At 40.7% G+C, this 19,539-nt stretch overlaps 1 protein-coding gene across 1 annotated transcript in view; it reads left to right on the top strand.

Annotated features, from left to right (window-relative positions):
- The first annotated feature begins 133 nt into the window (after nt 1–133).
- The window catches only part of ZFYVE1 (zinc finger FYVE-type containing 1), a 50,810-nt gene continuing 31,404 nt past the window's right edge, over nt 134–19,539 (top strand). The window contains exons 1-2 of the mRNA XM_089686866.1: nt 134–2,424; nt 7,242–7,746. Of these exons, the coding sequence (XP_089542992.1) occupies nt 1,933–2,424; nt 7,242–7,746 (997 nt within the window). The 5' untranslated portion in view covers nt 134–1,932. The remainder of the gene's footprint in view (nt 2,425–7,241; nt 7,747–19,539) is intronic.

Below are 19,539 nucleotides of genomic sequence, written 5' to 3'. Positions count from 1 at the left end.
AGTAGAAACTAAGATTCCCATCGTCCTCCGCTCGCCGCACGGCATGATGGGTAAGGAAGTCCTCCGTGTCTGTTGATCACACCAGCGAGGAGGACGGGAAAACTACACCTCCCGGCCATCCCCGACCCCGCCCTCCCATGACGTCACATGTTCAATTCTGTCACGGTAAATAAGCTGGAAGTTCAGGACGATCAGCTGATTGGAGGTGTCGGGGGGGCCCCGATCTGAGAGCAGCTGTCACCCCCTCTTCATGACGGTGTTCGCTCATCGCCCGGTAACCTTGTGCCCGTTGTAGGCGGGAAGCTGTGGCCCGTGTCCAGAAGGACCTTGTCTGGGATCCCTGAGTCACTGCCGGCTTCTCTTGTAAACAATAGCTGTGCGGAGGATCGTTCCTCAGGAGGGGATGCCGGGGGTCCTGGCTCAGCCTGCTAAGGGGTGCAAAGAGCCGGATCTTCCATATTAAACCCATTGTGGCCTATGCTACACTGCCTGCCCTCTCCTGATTATTTACCTCGCCTGAGGACAGCTGCTCCCAGGGTTGTCACTGATCCCCGGGTTGTCACTGATCCCCAGCCTTACATATACATAGGTCACCTGGCTGGCCTGAAGTTTAATAGGTGGAGCTGGATTCTCCCCGCTGGTCCCATCCAGGTGACAGAGTGACCCCACAACACTGAAGGAGGAGCTGAAGAAGTGTTCCTGAAGGATCTTGTCAGTCTGGGACAGAGACCTCGCAAGACTCTCGCCTGTCTGGGACAGAGACCTCGCAAGACTCTCGCCTGTCTGGGACAGAGACCTCGACAGACTCTCGCCTGTCTGGGACAGGGGCCTCGCAAGACTCCCGCCTGTCTGGGACAGGGGCCTCTCAAGACTCCCGCCTGTCTGGGACAGGGGCCTCGCAAGACTCCCGCCTGTCTGGGACAGGGGCCTCGCAAGACTCCCGCCTGTCTGGGACAGGGGCCTCGCAAGACTCCCGCCTGTCTGGGACAGGGGCCTCGCAAGACTCCCGCCTGTCTGGGACAGGGGCCTCGCAAGACTCCCGCCTGTCTGGGACAGGGGCCTCGCAAGACTCCCGCCTGTCTGGGACAGGGGCCTCGCAAGACTCCCGCCTGTCTGGGACAGGGGCCTCGCAAGACTCCCGCCTGTCTGGGACAGGGGCCTCGCAAGACTCCCACAGTAAACGCTCACTATCTGCAGTCTGTTTGTTGATATATCTCAAGGAAATTGCCATTTGATTTTCCTTTTTTTTTCTTTTTTCTTTTTTTTTTAATCTAACTGATTTTTGATTTGAAAGGACAACTGTTTTGGGCCAGGAGGAACACTTATTTACCAGCAACATATAAACAATAATTAGATGACTCCTCTTCCTGGTAACACTGGACCTACTGCCTAATGACACATTCGTTGTCAAAGCAGGAAGTTACATCTCAGGTGTCACTACTCCAGACTGAAGCCTTGTTTTTGTCACGGGTCATTTTAATCCTTTGGCTTTTTTGTTTATGAAACCCTTTGCCTTTTTTTCACTCTAAAACAACATCTGTCCTGGTGTTTTCCATTGTTCATTGCTAGTTTTTGAAGTTTGTGATCAATGTTTTAGAGGATCATTATTATTATTATTATTAATAATAATTTTGTTTTATTTTTAAGGTGTGTTTATATATCCAGCCTCTGTTTTAGCGTAGCTGTCTAGAGTTTTCAAAAGCAAACAGAATTGGAAACATTGGATGTATATTATTTTCATCATAATTCCAATCTGTGATTCTCCGTGTAGTTGGTAATATCATCGTAGTTCGGTACTAAGTTAGGAATTCATGATTATCAGCATAATTAGGATCGCTTTCCTTTGGTAAAGTTGCTGAGATCATCTTTAAATCTGGGCATAGTTTTTCTTTGCAGTCTGAATTCATCTAGGTGTTTACCCATAGATAGAAGATGAGCACCCAGGGGGCGATGTCTGAAAAATCTGTTGTAGCCGGATTGACCTGCCAAGAAAACTTTGCCTGTTCTGGCAATAATGCAGCCGTATTTGAATGTGATGAGTGTAATAGCTTACAGTGTCAGCGATGTGAGGAAGCTTTGCACAAACAAGAGAAACTTCAAAATCATGAGAGAAACCGCATACCACCTGGTTATGTCCCTTTCTGCTCCTTTTGTAAAGCAGCGACTACTATGCACAATAGCACAAACGGCACTAGACAGCGGGCAGTGGTGAGGTGCGGCCCTTGTAAAGTTGACCTCTGCGCCGACTGTCAAAAACGTAATCATTCTGGAGGGAACAAAAGAAAGCATCCATTGGCCTATTACCAAACCATGAACACCCCAGAATCTCAAGAAGGAGGAAAGATGGATGAGGAACTGAGAAGAAAAAGGATGACGGAGAAAGTTGTCAGTTTTCTTCTAGTGGACGAGACCGAACAAATTCAGGTAAGTTCCTATGGGTCGGTTCAAGCTTTTTCATATATTGTGACATTTACTCTTGCATCATATATCATATAAGAGGAAATGTCTCACATCTACATATGGAATCCTACTATCTGTAGACCGCAGTGATATAGGTGTGTGTGTGTGTGTGTGTGTGTGTGTGTTTAAAAAAAAAAAAAAAAAAAAGAAATAAATTATAATATAAAATTCTGTTTTTGTTTGCACTGCTATGGCAGATAAATGCAAGGAAAGGAACTTGGGTGTCTACAGGGCCTAGAGACTCATTAGATTAAGCACTGGGACCTAAAGCATATGCTTCAGTACTCTCCTGAGTTTAGCAGTCATTCCTGATGGTGAGGATTTGAGTATGTACAGAAAATACAGCCTGCTAGCATTATATTTAGATGTCTTGATTGTTTTTTCACACAAACTTCAACCAAAATAAACACCTTTTTCCCACTGGATTTTATTGGAAAAAAGTGTGTATCCTGGCTGAAAGTTGAGCGAATCTTGTCTGAAAGTTTTTTTATAAATAGTCCTCTTAATGTTAAAGTGTTACTAAGCCCACAACAGTAAAATCAGTCTGTATATGCAGCAAAGCATGCTTGTTATACTCACTGTGGAACCTAAGGGGTTAATCCTCCACATTGTGTAAAAAGGATGTTTGATCCTGTCTTCTCTGATCCTTCCTTTCTTCTAAAGTCTCCAATCCATCTGCTGGTAGAACAGAGCCTTGGGGGCAAGCTGCACATGCTCAGTTTAGTCTGTATTTAGAGAGTTTTTTTTTTTTTTTCCCTTGGGAGAGTGCATGTGATCAGCCCAGGGTCAATCAGCGCTGTCCAGACAGAGGGTCAGGGGTTATGCAGCTTCATAGGACATTCAAAGGAGAATGAAAATTCCTCCTACAAGCTTTGACTAGTGCTCTGCTGGACACTGATAGAAGTCACAAGAATGCTACTGCTCTGCTGATGAGACAGTGCTCTGCTGCTGAGAAAAGATATTTAGCAGTTTATATTTACTAAAATAATTGCATTTCCATGTTCTGTGTAAGAGCAGATATAGTGAATGCAGGGTCCTTGGTTTAGTAACACTTTAAAGACTATGGAAACCCAATGATTGATGTTTCTGAAGCTTTGAAGTTTGGCCATGGAGGGTATTAACGAGTACTTCTCACCATCATATATCATTAAGGCAGAAGACATTTTTCAGGTTATAGAAAAATGTTTGTGTGTCTATGCACCAGTCGTTCTGTTTTTAACAAGCAACTTTCCACTACCTGTGGTGCATTCATACATAAGGCTGAGTCATGGAGAGTATCAATACATTTTCTGGTAAAGTATTAACCTGATAGCTGCTCATTTACATGTGAAAAGAGAAATTGTGCAAAGGTTACCATTTCAGAACAACTAATCCAGTTTCAATTTACTGGAGTCATTTAAAGCACAAGCTAGCCTTTTTAAAAATGAAATCATAAACGGACGATATTGGTAGTTCACTGGGGACTACAAGCCGACATCCGCAAAGGATTCAAATTTGTTTCATTCACAGAACTCTGAATGATTTGGCCGTGTAGGTGGAGCCCTGCTTGGCACGCTCATTTCAAAAAGTGACAGCTGGTACAGGGCACTTCTCCCTGTACTTCTGTCACACAGAGGACTTGTGTTGCCAAGCCACTGCAGGAGCAGGGACATGTTACATGTTCCACCCTAAATAAGGGTATAACCTGTAACATATTCCCAAAGGTGTACTTATCCTTTAAGCTGAGAGATGATTTTGGTTGGTTCCTATGGTTTTACTGCACGTTACACATCTGTGCATTACCCTATTAGTGGTTCTAAAGCCTTAAGGTTTTTTTTACCTTTTAATGCATTAACCACTTGCTGTCCGGCCACTGTATATAAATGGCCAGACAGTGGCAGTCTAGGGGTGGGTTGCCGTTCATAAACGGCACCTGCCATTTTGGACATTGTCATTGTGTCATTGCCATTTTGTGACATTGTCATTTGCCATTGTGCGCTACCTGGGAGCACGCAGCACTGCGATCCGGTGCCCGCTGTGTCCTCCGGACACAGTGGAACACCGATCGTCATACAGGACCTCTGTGCAAGGTCCCGATCATGTGATCACTGATTGGCCAATCAGTGATCACATGCAGAGTAGTAAGCAAGATGTCACTTCTGACATCATTGCTTACTACGTGTGAAATCTGTGAATGATCACAGAGGTCACATGGTACAAGGCTATTCACAACAGCCTTGTACCATGTGACAAGCTGTGACCAATCACAGCTCACACAGTAGATCTCAATGGCTGCAAGAATGCAGCCAGAGAGGAGAAGTGATTGCTTTTACAGCCTTTTTATGCATGTAAAAGCAATCAGTGTTGAAAAAAAAAAAAAAAAAAAAAATCATCACCCCCCACAAGTAGTACAGTGTCACCATGGTGACACTGTACTGCTAGGGTGACAGTATGTAGAAAAAAAACAAATAATATAAAAAAAAAAAATTTTTTGTCAAACTAATTTTGGGTTATTTTATTTTTTTTTTTTTTACTAAAAAGATAACTAATACATTTTGGGCAAGATTTATGATGAAATATTATTTATTTGCAAAATGTTATAAGAAAAACTTTTTTTTTCAAAATTTTTGGACTTTTTCATTTTATATAGCAAAAAAATGAAAATCCCAGTGGTGAATAAATACCACCAAAATCAAGCTTTATCTGTCTCAAAAAAATTCATGTGGGTGCAGTGTTGCATGATCGCGCAATTGTCATTCAAAATGTTATAGCGCTGAAAGTTGAAAATTGGCCTGGACAGGAAGGGGGTAAAAGTGTCCGGACTTGAAGTGGTTAAGATAAAAAATCTTCTGTGGCAGAGGATTCTTCCCTTCACCCCCCATATACTTGGCAGAGTCCGATATCCAGTGCTGTGCCCGAAAGCAGCAGTGCTCTCGGCTCTCCCTCCTCAGTGGGCAGATTGATAGTAGCATGTTCATCAAATTCTGTGACGAGGGAGCTGGGGGTGGGGCTGAGCCACACTGTGTCTATAGATACAGGCAAGGTGGCTGGGGAGTAAGCCTGAATGTGTGCCCCCATAGGAAGCAGTTGCCTATGAGGGCACTCACTGAAGAGGAGGGGCCAGCAGCTCTGGTGGGGGGACTTGGAAAGAGGAGGATCGGGGCTGCTTTGTTAACTGGTAAGTATAACTCGTAAGTATAACATGTTTGTTATGTCATTTAAAAAAAATTTAAGATTTTATATCACTTTAACTATTTCCCACCCTTAGGATATCATATGACGCCCTTGGGTTGAAGTGATGATAGCATCATCCTGGTATCAAAATTTTCTGCCCTCCAATTCTTTTAATCAGAAGTGATTCGAGTGGCTGAACAACGGGTGGCAGAATGATATGCCCCCTAAACTGTAAAGGCTTTTAAAACGTTGCCTATGGAGATTTTTAAGTACCGTAGTTTGGCGTCGTTCCACAGGTGTATGCAATTTTAAAGCGTGACATGTTGGCTATCTATTTACTCGGTGTAACATTTTTTAAAAAAACATTTTAACAAAAATTAGGTATGTTAAAGTGTTTGTGTGAAACAAAATTAATTTAAGTGTATTTTTTTGCAGAAAAAAAATTGCTTTTGAAAACTGCTGTGAAAATACTGTGTAACATCAAAAATTGCAACATCAACCATTTTATTCTCTAGGGCCTCTGTTAAAAAATATATATAATGTTTGTTGGTTCGAAGTAATTTTCTAGTAAAAAAACACCTGGTCAGATAAATTGGGTCATTCTAAATAATAAAAAGGAAAAAAAAGGCATTCAAATAAAGTCTCCTTATAGCGGTCATTGCCATTGAAATCTCAAAGCTCTATTGGAGTCCATTCACAATGGCATATGCATATTTTCTGCATGAACACAGGTTCTTGCTTGCAGAGCTGGCACAAAATTAGTTTAAGCGCATACAATTCTTTAATTTAAATGAAAAGTCTACACTTGTATGTGCGAAAAATCTGCAGAGATCAAAGTCCTGTTTTTTTTTTTTTGTTTTTTTTATTAATTCGCGACTAAACACAGGGCACTTTTTTTGCCATGTAGACATAGCTGTGTGTATGGACTCATTGGCTACTGCAGTGCTGAGTTTAGATGCACACAAAATTATGCACTGTGCACATCTAAGCACAGCATTTTTTTTTTTTTTTTTGCCAGTGTGAATGAGTCCTTAGAAACCATCAGCTATTTTAACCTCTTTGCGCCGGCAGTAAGCATATATACAGCTGCTTGTCAGGTGGTCTGTAATGCCGGCATATATACAGCCCTGTTGAAACTACATACTGTGATAAGAGCATGCTCCCTGCACGCTCTCAGCATGGTAACCGGCAGATTCTGGTAAGCTCCTGATGCATACTTGCGATTGGGAGCTTTCCGATCATGTGAGTCCTCTTACAACCAATCACAGCAGTCACATGACCTGAATCCCCGCCTCTGACTCCAGGCTTATAAAACCCTTAAAGGGCAAGGAGGCAGTTGGCACAGAAGGGTTAACTTCCAATCATCTACTTTCAAAACAGTTTTGTGTGGACTTTCTCCTTTAAATATGTATTGAGACTAAATTTGCAAATATGAACTGTTTGCAGGTAGTGTCCTGATGCCTGCATGCAATGCTGAGGAATTCCTACTGTCCTATAAACAGCTGAAAATAAATTTGGGTTTTATTTCCAGTATATTTTTGTTTCTATATTTAAATAAATATATTTTGCTATATAACATACTATAAAATTACAGTGGTGTGTAACTTGGCTTTTGCTTGATTCCTCAGGTGGAGGATGAAGATGAATTTGTGAAAAAACTGGATTGCAGCACAGATAATCTACTGAAAGTAGTGTCAATATTCGGAAACACTGGTGACGGGAAGTCACATACTCTTAACCATACGTTTTTCTATGGGCGTGAAGTTTTTAAGACCTCCCCGGCTCAGGAGTCCTGCACGGTTGGTGTCTGGGCTGCATTCGATCCTGTCCATAAGGTTGTGGTCATTGACACAGAAGGACTGCTCGGAGCTACTGTCAACCTGAGTCAGAGGACACGTTTACTGCTCAAAGTCTTAGCCATTTCTGATCTAGTTATCTATAGAACTCATGCTGATCGTTTACACAATGACCTATTCAAGTTTCTTGGTGATGCCTCCGAAGCCTACTTGAAACATTTTACTAAAGAGCTGAAAGCCACTACAGCACGTTGTGGTTTAGATGTGCCTCTTTCAACACTGGGTCCTGGAGTCATTATCTTTCATGAGACTGTACATACCAAGCTGCTTGGCTCAGGTAAGCTCTTAAGATGATACTTCACTCGATGGACTCTTTTTCTGCCTTAAATTTTTTTTAAAACAAGATAACCCCCAACAGGGAATTTGGTAATTGAGCACCAGATCACCTATTAACAGGTGTAGGGGATATGACCCAAACATTTCCAAAAGCATATAACTAACCCTAGGAAAGATTCCTGGGTTTGAAGCTGTCTATCTCTCCCCACGTGGTATTCACGCTTGCCAAACATAGCAAACTACAGGAGGATCTCATTTTACCTCTTTATTAACCTCCCTAGTGGTATGATTATGTCCATATTTCTGTGCTCAAAGCGGTACATTTTTTTGCATGGAAATATGTAGTTTTTTTTTTATTGTAGGCCTGTAATTTTTAGGAATAACTCACTGAAATCTGTCCAAACGAGTAGTAAACATACCGGGTATAATAAAACTTGAAACACGAATTCATAAATTATAATATAATATAATAAATTTAATTCAATAATATAATCAAATCAAAAACACTGAAATTTGAAATATAGCGCCAAGTTTGCACATCACGGAGCTCAGTCGTAGAATCGTTTTCAGTGTCTGATGACGAATTTCCCCACAAATCATCACTCAATTCTGCAAGTGGTTCTGATTTACTATCGCTGTTCTCTAGCTGGTCTAAAACCACTTTTGATCTAAAGGGACGCTTTTTGGACGCCATAGACGTTTCTCAGTTTCCAGGTAGAAAGAACAGTAAAAATGCAGGCAGGGCACAGGACAAAGCACTCGGGACAAAATTTATGTGAAATGGTTTGATACAGGAATGTTTTACTATGTGATTTTAGTGTATTTTGTGAATGTCAGTTTTTGAAATTTTCAAATCTCCCGCCGGTTCCGGCCCACGTACGTCCCATACGTCCCGACGCTCGCAGGGACCGGAAGACGTATGTCGGCAACGGCCGGAGGAGCTGGCCAGGGACGCTGCAGGGGACACATTGCGGGAGCGCAGGACAAGGTAAGTGCTGCAGGGAATCCCAGAGCAACGCTTCATGGTATTCCTGAGTGTAGCTTGGGGTTACTGCTTTTGGTACTGAAACTTTACCCCGAGCTACACTCTGGAATATCGCCAGGGAGTTTAATAGTCAAAAAATGTCACGATAAATCCTCCAAAACAAAAAAATATAAAACTTGAATCATGGTGAAGTGTTAGATCACTTTTTAAACACAAGACTCCTAAATTGTACTGCTTGCTTAACCACTTCAAGTCTGGACACTTTCACCCCCTGCCTGTCCAGGCCAATTTTCAGCTTTCAGCGCTATCACACTTTGAATGACAATTGCGTGGTCATGCAACACTGTACCCATATGAATTTTTTAGCTTTTTTTTTTTTTAAGACCGCTAAAACTTTATTTTGGTGGTATTTATTCATCCCTTTGATTTTAATTTTTTTGCTATATTATTATTATTATTATTACATCGAGTTTATATAGCGCCAAAGGGTTTGCTCAGCGCTGTACAATAGGGGGGGGGGGCAATACATGGCACAGTACAACAATAACAAACAACGTACGAGGGGTAAGAGGGCCCTACTCTTTCGAGCTTACAATCTAGGATAAATGAAAAAGTCCAAACATTTTGGAAAAAAAAGAGTTTTTTTCTTATAAAATGTTGCAAATAATCTTTCTTCATAAATCTTGGCCAAAATGTATTCAGCTATCTTTTTAGTAAAAAAAAAAATAACCCAAAATAGTTTATAACCAAAAATTATAATTTTTCAAAAATTTTTCTTTTTATTTTACATTTTTATATATTATTATTATTTTTTTTTTTTAACATACCATCACCCCAGCAGTATAATGTCACCATAGTGACACTGTACTACTTGTGGGAGGGTGATAAAGATTTTTTTTTTTTTTACACTAATTGCTTTTACACCCATAAAGGTTGTAAAAGCAATCATTTCTACTTCTCTCTAGCTGCATTCTTGTAGCCATTGAGAAATACTGTGAGAGCTGTGATTGGTCACAGCTTGCCACATGGTACAAGGCTGTTGTGAATAGCCTTGTACCATGTGACCTCTGATCATTCAGATATCACTAGTAGTAAGCAATGATGTCAGGAAATGACATCTTGTTTACTACTATTTATGTGATCGCTGATTGGCCAGTCAGGGATCACATGAATTGGGACCTCACACAGAGGGTCCCGTACAGTGATCGGTGTTAAGCTGTGTCTGGAGGACACAGCAGGCACTGTGTCACGGTGCCACGTGCTCCCAGGGAGAACGCACAGGCAGTGAATGCGGGGGCCGTTTATAAACGGCCACCCACTTCGGCACTGCTCCCGTCCAGCTGTTTATGTAGATGGGCTGGACAGGAAGTGGTTAAAGCCTAAATTAACTTTAACAACCACCAAATACATTCTAGGTTCGCTTTATAAAGAGAGAACCAATAGCCTGGGTAGCAAATCTTATCTTTAGCCAATATGCGTTAGAGCAGGATCCTTGCTCTTTGTGTGATGGCAATGGTCTCTCTGCTTTCCCTTCTCAGGTCAGAGCCATAGCTGTCCAGTAGCAGAGAGTATGAACTTTTCTGGTTCCAGAGCTATAGGTCTGCCTCAGCATGAATTGTCGGATGTCTGCAGTAAAACCATTGCTTCCAGATAGCGAGCTTTTCCACTCTGTATACAGTGTATACAGTGTGTATACAGTGCCTTGAAAAAGTATTCATACCCCTTGAAATGTTCCACATTTTGTCATGTTACAACCAAAAATGTAAATGTATTTTATTGGGATTTTGTGTGATAGACCAACACAAAGTGGCACATAATTGTGAAGTGGAAGGAAAATGATAAATAATTAAAAAAACTTTTTTTTTACAAATAAATATCTGAAAAGTTTGGTGTGCATTTGTATTCAGCCCCCTTTACTCTGATACCCTTAACTAAAATCTAGTGGAATCAATTGCCTTCAGAAGTCACCTAATTGGTAAATAGAGTCCACCTGTTTGTAATTTAATCTCAGTATAAATACAGCTGTTCTGTGAAGCCCTCAGAGGTTTGTTAGAGAACATTAATGAACAAACCGCATCATGAAGGCCAAGGGACACACCAGACAGGCCAGGGATAAAGTTGTGGAGAAGTTTAAAGAAGGGTTAGGTTATAAAAAAAAATATCCCAAGCTTTAAACATCTCATGGAGCACTGTTCAATCCATCATCTGAAAATGGAAAGAATATGGCACAAGTGCAAACATACCAATACATGGTCGTCCACCTAAACTGACAGGCCGGGCAAGGAGAACATTAATCAGAGAAGCAGCCAAGAGGCCCATGGTAACTCTGGAGAGTTAAGTCTGCAGAGATCAACAGCTCAGGTGGGAGAATCTGTCTACAGGGCAACTATTAGTCCACAAATTTGGCCTTTATGAAAGGGTGGCAAGAAGAAAGTCATTATTGAAAGAAAGCCATAAGAAGTCTTGTTTGCAGTTTGCAAGAAGCCATGTGGGGGACACAGCAAACATGTGAAAGAAGATGCTCTGATCAGATGAGACCAAAATTGAACTTTTTGGCCTGAAAGCAAAATGCTATGTGTGGCAGAAAACTTAACACTGCACATCACCATCCCCACCGTGAAACATGGTGGTGGCAGCATCATGTTGTGGGGTTGATTTTCTTCAGCAGGGACAGGGAAGCTGGTCAGATTTGATGGGAAGATGGATGGAGTTAAATACAGGGCAGTCTAAGAAGAAAACCTGTTAGAGTCTACAAAAGACTTAATACTGGGGCGGAGGTTCACCTTCCAGCAGGACAATGACCCTAAACATAAAGCCAGAGCTGTTGCTGTTCACAGACGCTCTCCATCCAATCTGACAGAGTTTGAGCTATTTTGCAAAGAAGATCGGGCAAATATTTCTCTATATTAATGCAAAACTGGTAGAGACATATGCAAAAAGACTTACAGCTGTAATTGCAGTGAAAGGAGGTTCTACAAAGTATTGACTCAGGAGGGCTGAATACAAATGCAATCCACACTTTTCAGATATTTATTTGTACAGAAATTTTGAAAATATTTTTATCATTTTTCCTTCCACTTCACAATTATGTGGCACTTTGTGTTGGTCTATCACATGAAATCCCAATAAAAGAAATTTTAAGTTTTTGGTTGTAACATGACAAGATGTGGAAAATTTCAAGGGGTATGAATACTTTTTCAAGGAACTGTACATCCCAGGCAGCTAATAGAAGAGCTTGAACCAGGACACCCTTTTTTAAAGATGAGGTAAAATATAGGTACAAACACAACAGCAACAAGATTTGATTAGGTGGACCAGTTAAAAAACAAAAAAACAAAAACCTGTAACACAGTAAACTTTTCTAAAAAAAAAAATACATTCCTTAGCATTTTGCCTGTAATGGAGAGCTATTTTTTTTTGCTAAGATTAAGGCTTACGGTGAAGAAAAGGGAATCTAAAGCATAATTTGACTTCTGTGCAATGAACTTTTACATTTCAGCGTCACCCAGGAATACCAAAATTTGATAGGTGGCTGTAGTAGGTAAGCTAAAATAAATAGAACGTTCTCAATTATTTCATACGGTTTCTGTAAAATCATGTGTGCATTTAGCCCACATAAATAGCTTCGATTTGTTTCAGGGACCTGCATATGCATTCATTTCCCTTTATGTGAGCATAAAATGTAACTGATGAAGAGGGATGAGCCTGAGTGAAAGAACACATCCTCCATATTGGCCACTGGATGGTGTCGGATTTAGCAGTACTGTTCTGCTTGAATACTGCTCCAGGAGCAGGTCTAAGAATGTAATCAAACAACTGATGGGCAGACAACATAGCTAAAGTTCACACCATGAAATGGTGTTATGAGGAGTCAGAAATACTAAAACAGCAGCTGCATATACAGGGATGGACTGAATATATGCACATATTTTCAAAATAAGAATAACTATTTCAAAAAAGCTATTACAGTGTTTTGAGTCGGTGACTAAGGCTCTTTATTAATATTTAATGTACTGAATGTGACTTTAGTACTGCTTTAAAGTGGTTCTAAAGGCAAAAGTGTTTTTTTTGTTTTTTGTTTTTCTTTAACCTTAATGTATTCTATGCATTAAGGGAAAAAACCTTCTGCATGCAGGTCTCCTCCCAAAGCATGATCTTGATCCAGCAGCTGCTCTCTCTCCTCATTGGCTCAAAGACAGCAGCAGGAGCTGTGTGTCAGTCACAGCCAGTGAGGGGGGAGCTGGACCAAGGCTCACTCTGCGTATCAATGGATACACAGCATTGGCTCAGGAGCAAGTACGCATGAGTGCATTTGGCAGGGGGGAGGAGCAAGGAGTGTCAGCAGGGGACCCGAGAAGAGGAAGATTGTGCAGAGCAGGCATTTATAATTTTTGTTTTATATATATATATATATATATATATATATATATATATATATATATATATATATATATATATATATATATATATATATATTTTTTTTTTTTTATTAAAAAAAAAAAAACCTTTTGCCTATACAATCAATTTTAAGTGAAGAGATAAATGCTGTCAAGAGATATTACTCCAGATCAAAATAATCACATGTCCTAAATAAACCTTATAAACAAGTATTTTGTAACACAGCATATCAGTTGTCTCTTTTCAGTATGGGAAAGTGGGGTATATGGTTTGATGAAAGGGTTGTAAACCAAATATCTGAAAACTAGGGTACATAAAAGGTATAACATATTACCCTGAGGAAAGACTGCCAATCACAAAACAGTGAGCAAATGAATATAAACTCCACCCCTCCTTGCAGGACATTCCAAGCTAATGTCATGGAACTGGTGGTCATGGTATTCGTGGAAATTGTACTTCTTTTAAGTGACTCGAAGAATAGGAATCTTCCATAGTCTGAGACCTGAGGTTTTAAGAGATATGACCTAGCGCAGAGCATTTTTATTTTCATTTTTGGTCCTGCAGATAAAACAGAAACCTTTTAGAGAATTGTTACACAAACCATTGTCCCCAATGGAGGATTATTTTCTGACATGCTTTGATAATTTATAATTTCTTGGGATTTCACTTCCCTGTCTGTCTCAAGACAATGGTTTACAAGAGAGAGAAAATGGTAATACCCCCAACGGGACACAGACTGCAATAAAAACTGGGAGGGGGGGGTCTTCTCCATGCTATTTAAAAACAAACATTGCCTTTAGATCCTACTCCCCCCCCCCCTTTTTTTTTTTTTTTTGAAGAGAGTAGACCTGATAAATCAAGAGCATTGTGGTTTTAATTCTCTTGGTTTTAGAAGAACCTTGATGCCAATAGTTTAATAAATTGACGAACACACTAAGGGGGAATGGGTTGATAGGTGTGCTGTAGAAAAAACTCTGTGGGCCCGTCTTTCCATAGTTAGTCTGGCTGAAAAAAAGACAAAAGTCCATCCAGTTCAACCATAGCAGTACAGATAAAGGCTCACAAGCAGGCAAATGCTTCAGATGCTGCCCTGTGCTTTTTATGGCAGGTTTACAGCCCTGATGCATGACCACACCTGATGCTTGACCACCAGAGCCTAGTCTCTTGGTTGTTGAAGTTCTTGCAGAGCTTGCCTAACACCTGTAGTTATCAGGGTCAGGGAGCCTTCAAGTCGGTTAATAAGTCTCCTGCACTCTCACACTGCCATAGAAATACATGAGCTTCTAGAGCAACATCTATCCTAATCTAATCTCATAAATTATGAAGCTCAACCTGACCTGAGAGAAAGTGATTGCCTTGAAGTAATCTCTGGCAGTAATCTCTGAAGGTGTGGGTGGAGCTCTTCTGGATTCCATCTTGATCTATCCTCTGAAACATTTCTAGCTTTTCCCAGGGCTTCTGGGGAACAAGTAGTGCCAGACATAATAGAGCAGGATATAGGTGGGTGTAAAATTGTTACTGTGAAAGCAGCCAGGCAATGTACATTTTTAGTCTGAGGTCCGCAACAGAAGTCCCAGTATTTCTTTGACAGGTCTGCTTTACTGCTATGTCTCTTTTTTTGGTGTTCTTGTAGAAAAGAGTAGATTGCACAGTACATAGACTCCTTGATGAGATGTGCAGCAATCACATATTTGCAAATGTATACAACAGAGACCTGGCTTTTTTTTTTTTTGTTTTTTTTTATTATAAACCTATTGCACAGGTCCTCATATTTTCTCTCTCCCTAGTAGAGTTGAGAGGCAAGAAAAATTTTGTATAGTACTGGGCACTATTACTTCTGATGATATAACTGAATGTGGAATTTTCACTACTGGCATTGCAGGAAATGACTTATTGCAATATTATGTCCCTGATGAAATGCCAGCTAAGTGTTTACTCTTATATTTATGTTTCTTTATATTAAGGAATACAGCTGAGTAACTGTCACCATTATGTAAATTTAGTTCAACCTTTTATGAATTTTTTTTTTATTTGTAATTTTAGTTTGATTAATTTTGTTTGTATACTGTTTGTAAAATGGTGAACTGAGTACTGTATAGCAAAATAAATTAATAGAAGTCTGTGATTTCCTAGTATGTAGCAAACTATTGAAAGAGCAGCCCACCCAAAATTGGCAGTGGGTTTTTGGATGCCAAGAACATAGTGCCTGGTAATTCTGTGCATAGAGGTTTCAGAATCTGCAAGATTAACAAAAAAACCAGCATGCTTTATGCCTCCTTATACCTAACTTTATCTCCTTCCTCTTTGAGCCCTACAATAATCAGATCTAATTTTAACATTTTAAAGCTGACCTTCAAGCAAACAGCTAAAATGGTGTAACTTACCTGCCAGTAGATTTTGTCATTTCACATTTAGGGACTGTTGCATGAAAACATTGTAATGTCCTGCACTCCATGAGCATTCTCTCAAACTACACTATCTTGCCAGAAGTATTGGGACACCCCTCCAAATCATTGGATTCAGGTGTTCCAATCACCTCCATGGACACAGGTGTATAAAATCAAGCACCTAGACATGCAAATTGCTTCTACAAACATTTGTGAAAGAATGGGTTGCTCTCAGGAGCTCGGTGAATTCAAGCATGGTACTGTGATAGGTTGCCGAAAGAAGTCCATCTGTTAAATTTCCTTGCTACTAAATAATCCATGGTCAACTGTTAGCAGTATTATGACAAAGTGGAAGCAAATGGGAACAACAGTAACTCAGCCACAAAGTAATAGGTCATGTAAAATGACAGAGCGGGGTCAGTGCATACTGAAGCTCACAGTGTGCAGAAGTCGCCAACTGTCTCCAGACTCAATAGCTAAAGACCTCCAAACTTCACTTGACCTTCACATTAGCACAACAACAGTGTGTAGAGAGCTTCATGGAATGGGCTGCATCCAAACCTTAGATCACGAAGTGCAATGCAAAGCGGTGGATGCAGTGGTATAGAGCATGCTGCCACTGTACTCTAGAGCGGTGGAGATGTGTTCTCTGATCACGCTTCTCTGTCTGGTAATCCGATGCACGTGTCTGGGTTTGGCGGTTTCCAGGAGAATGGTGCTTGCCTTACTGCATTGTGCCAAGTGTAAAGTTTGGTGGAGGGGGATTATGGTGTGGGGTTGTTTTTCAGGGGTTAGGCTTGGTCCCTTAGTTCCAGTGAAGGGAACTCTTAAGAAGTCGACAAAGCAAGACGTTTTGGCCAATTTCATTCTCCCAACTTTGTGGGAACAGTTTAGGGATAGCCCCTTCTTCTACCAACTTGACTGTGCACCAGTGCACAAAGCAAGGTACACAAAGACATGAATGAGTAGGTTTGGGGTGCAGGAACTTGACTGACCTGCAGAGTCCTGACCTCAACCTTTGGAATCAATTAGAGTGGAGACTGTGAGCCAGGCCTTCTCGTCCGACATCAGTGCCTGACTTCACAAATGCACTTCTGGAACAATGGTGGAACATTCCCATAGACACTCCTAAACCTTGTGGACAGCCTTCCCAGAAGAGTTGAAGCTGTTATAGTTGCAAAGGCATAGATATTTCAAATAGACCGCACTAAGGTCATGCAATCACCTAAATGCCAGTGTACAAATTAAAGTGCTAACCATAAACAAAAACAAATAAAATATTGGTATTCAGTCCCAACATGTGAATTTAAGTGCATTGGTGCTGTATCCTTAATGGCGAACCTCCGTACTGAGGTGACCAGTGCTTCACTGTGCTCACACTGGTGCCCCACATGGATGTAAACTCACTGTCATCCCATGACCACCTATCTCTAGGTTAGTCAAATGCGCTTTTGGGACTATCCCAATATGCAATATGGTATTGTTGGCCAGTATTCCTTCACACTCATAACCGTGGTTGCTGGTGGTAACTCTCTACTAGGGCTGCATCAATAATAGCTCCTCCCCTCCACAGGCAGTAATTCATATTCTCAGCATAAAATAAAACAAAACTAAACATCCCTTAGTGTAAAACTGTAAGAGCTTTAATAGGGTCAAACAATAAAATGCCACTCACAAAAAAAGTGCCTTTCCTGGCACTATGTGTATTCAGGCTTGTTAATATGAATGGGAGTTAAAATGGCCACCGCGTTCCAGCGTGCATTCCAAAAGGCGGAAATGATGTCGGCAGAAGTTGCGTCATAAGCCCTCAACGCGTTTCAACCAATAGTCTTCAGGAAGTGCAAAGGGTGGGCCAACTCAATATTGAACCCTACAGACTAAGACTAGGATGCCATTTAAAGTTCATGTGCGTGTAAAGGCAGGTGTCCCAATACTTTTGGCACTATGTGTATATTCCAGTAAAGCAATAAAGCCTAGTGTAGGACCTGTCCCAGCCAATGAACTGACGATAAGAAAGTAGCAATAGGACGCTAAGGACCTGTTCATATTATGGTGTTGCAGTAACGTGCACATTACTATACTACAATGCAGCACAGCACATGTATATGTGTTCCTCTTCACTGCAGCTCATGTCAGTTGGAATGTGCATTGGGGTGCCAACGCATTATAATGTGCATTAATGCAACGCTGTCGTGGGAACATGCTCTAATGCATCACTCCTCGCCTCCTGCCATTAGGCTTCAAGTATTATGTGGACATCACTGTGCAGTGCAACATAGTATGATTGGCTTGCAGTGTTTTTCTTGCCTGTTTTGTGTAGGGAAAAATAATGGGCCAATAATAGCACTCAGGCATTTTTGCCAGGTATATAAAATACATTTCAATAGGGGAAAATGCCTCCCTAGGAAATGTGCTAGATTAATAATAATAATATTTAATTTTTTAAGTACCTAAGAAGTAAAACTATTCTTTGTAGAATTGGCAGAAAGGAGAGAGAATACAGGTTTTAGCCAAAGATGTCAGATATTGGTTTATATTTTATTATTTATTTTTGAACATTAGATTCTTATATTGTATAGGATGTTTTGTGCACCATCTCCGATTTAGCTGTAAAAGCTCAGGTTTACAAGTCCCACTGCTCCTTTTGAGCCATCGTGTATCTTATTCTGAGGTTTTTTTTGAATTTGTACTCCATCATTATGTTCTAAAAAGATCTAGACTGCTGATCGGTGGCTTTTATAACTATAGTACAAAATCTCTTAAGAAGGGGTGTCCTCTAGCATAACAAGGGTATACATTTTAGAAGGAAAGTTTATTTTACAAAATAACTACTTGTCCCTCTTTCTAATCAGAGTGTGAAAAATCTGAGAGAGTCAGAGAACACACCCTGAAATATAAATATGCATGTATTTATATACCAGTGATATTTATGTTTTAGGTAACGATTAGGAAACCTAAGTGAATTTATTACATTTACACATCACACTTCTTAATTAAAAAGACTGTGTTTTTGTATGCTCTATGGCTTTTGTATACAGAAACCTGTTTGTTCTTCCAACTTGAAGGAAGAAAATCAAAAGGCACAACCCCTCAGGGCTGCCGTAGATGGCTCGAACTTTGGCCAATTACTGCTTGGCAGCCCCTGGGCTTGACAAAAGTCACATTTTCAAAAGACCTTTTATTAAAGGTGCTGGGTGAAAAATTGTTGGTTGAACAGGGCAATCAGATGCAGCCACTGTATGGGTATTCTGACAGCCATGGGTACCAGCTGCCAGAATGCAACACCTGGCAGGAGAGGATTGCTCTATTATTGCCCTTTAGTATGGATGCAGGAATCTCTTACATTTTTTTTTCCCTCTTTCAGCCCACAGGTTAAACAAGAGCATTAATTTGTCCCCCAATTTCAGATTTTAGTTTACGTTGTGCAGATTCCTTATTTTTATGAAGTATAGTATTTTCCTCATTTTTGTGTCACTTTCTGGGGGTTGTATTATTCCATTACTGGGGTATACCCTGAAGTCTAATTAAAAGTCAATTATGGAGATCAGGAGGCATAGCCATCAAAACTTTCTTGTACATTTCGGGTGCGATCAGTCCAAAACTTGGGAAAGGTTTACTTTAACAACTCAAATTAAAAGCATCCTTCTCAGGCCAGCTTACGACTGTCCAGGTAGGTGAACAGGGCTTTTATTCCAGCCTAGACTGTAACAATATTGCGGTTAGGATTGAATCATCTCTGAGACAAGACCTCAGTGCAGTGAAGCAAAGTTTGTCAGATCTGGAGCAGACCATCAATACCTTGTCTACTGACAGGGACTCCATTTTACAAAGGCTACAGTCCCTTGAAACATTCAATAGGCAGCAATCCACTACTATGAACCGAATCTGCTTGCAACACGATGATCTGGAAAATTGCCAGAATAACATTAAAATTTGCAGGCTGCCTGAGGATACTGGCCCGGCAGATCTGAGAGCCACTGTCCCTTTGGTATATTCAGTGATCTGCTAGACAAACCTGCTGCTT

The sequence above is a fragment of the Staurois parvus genome, unplaced genomic scaffold, assembly GCF_062004578.1.
Source record: "Staurois parvus isolate SC_StPar_1 unplaced genomic scaffold, SC_StPar_1.0 ptg000414l, whole genome shotgun sequence".
NCBI lineage: Eukaryota > Metazoa > Chordata > Amphibia > Anura > Ranidae > Staurois > Staurois parvus.
This window is presented reverse-complemented; position numbering and strand designations above follow the sequence as displayed.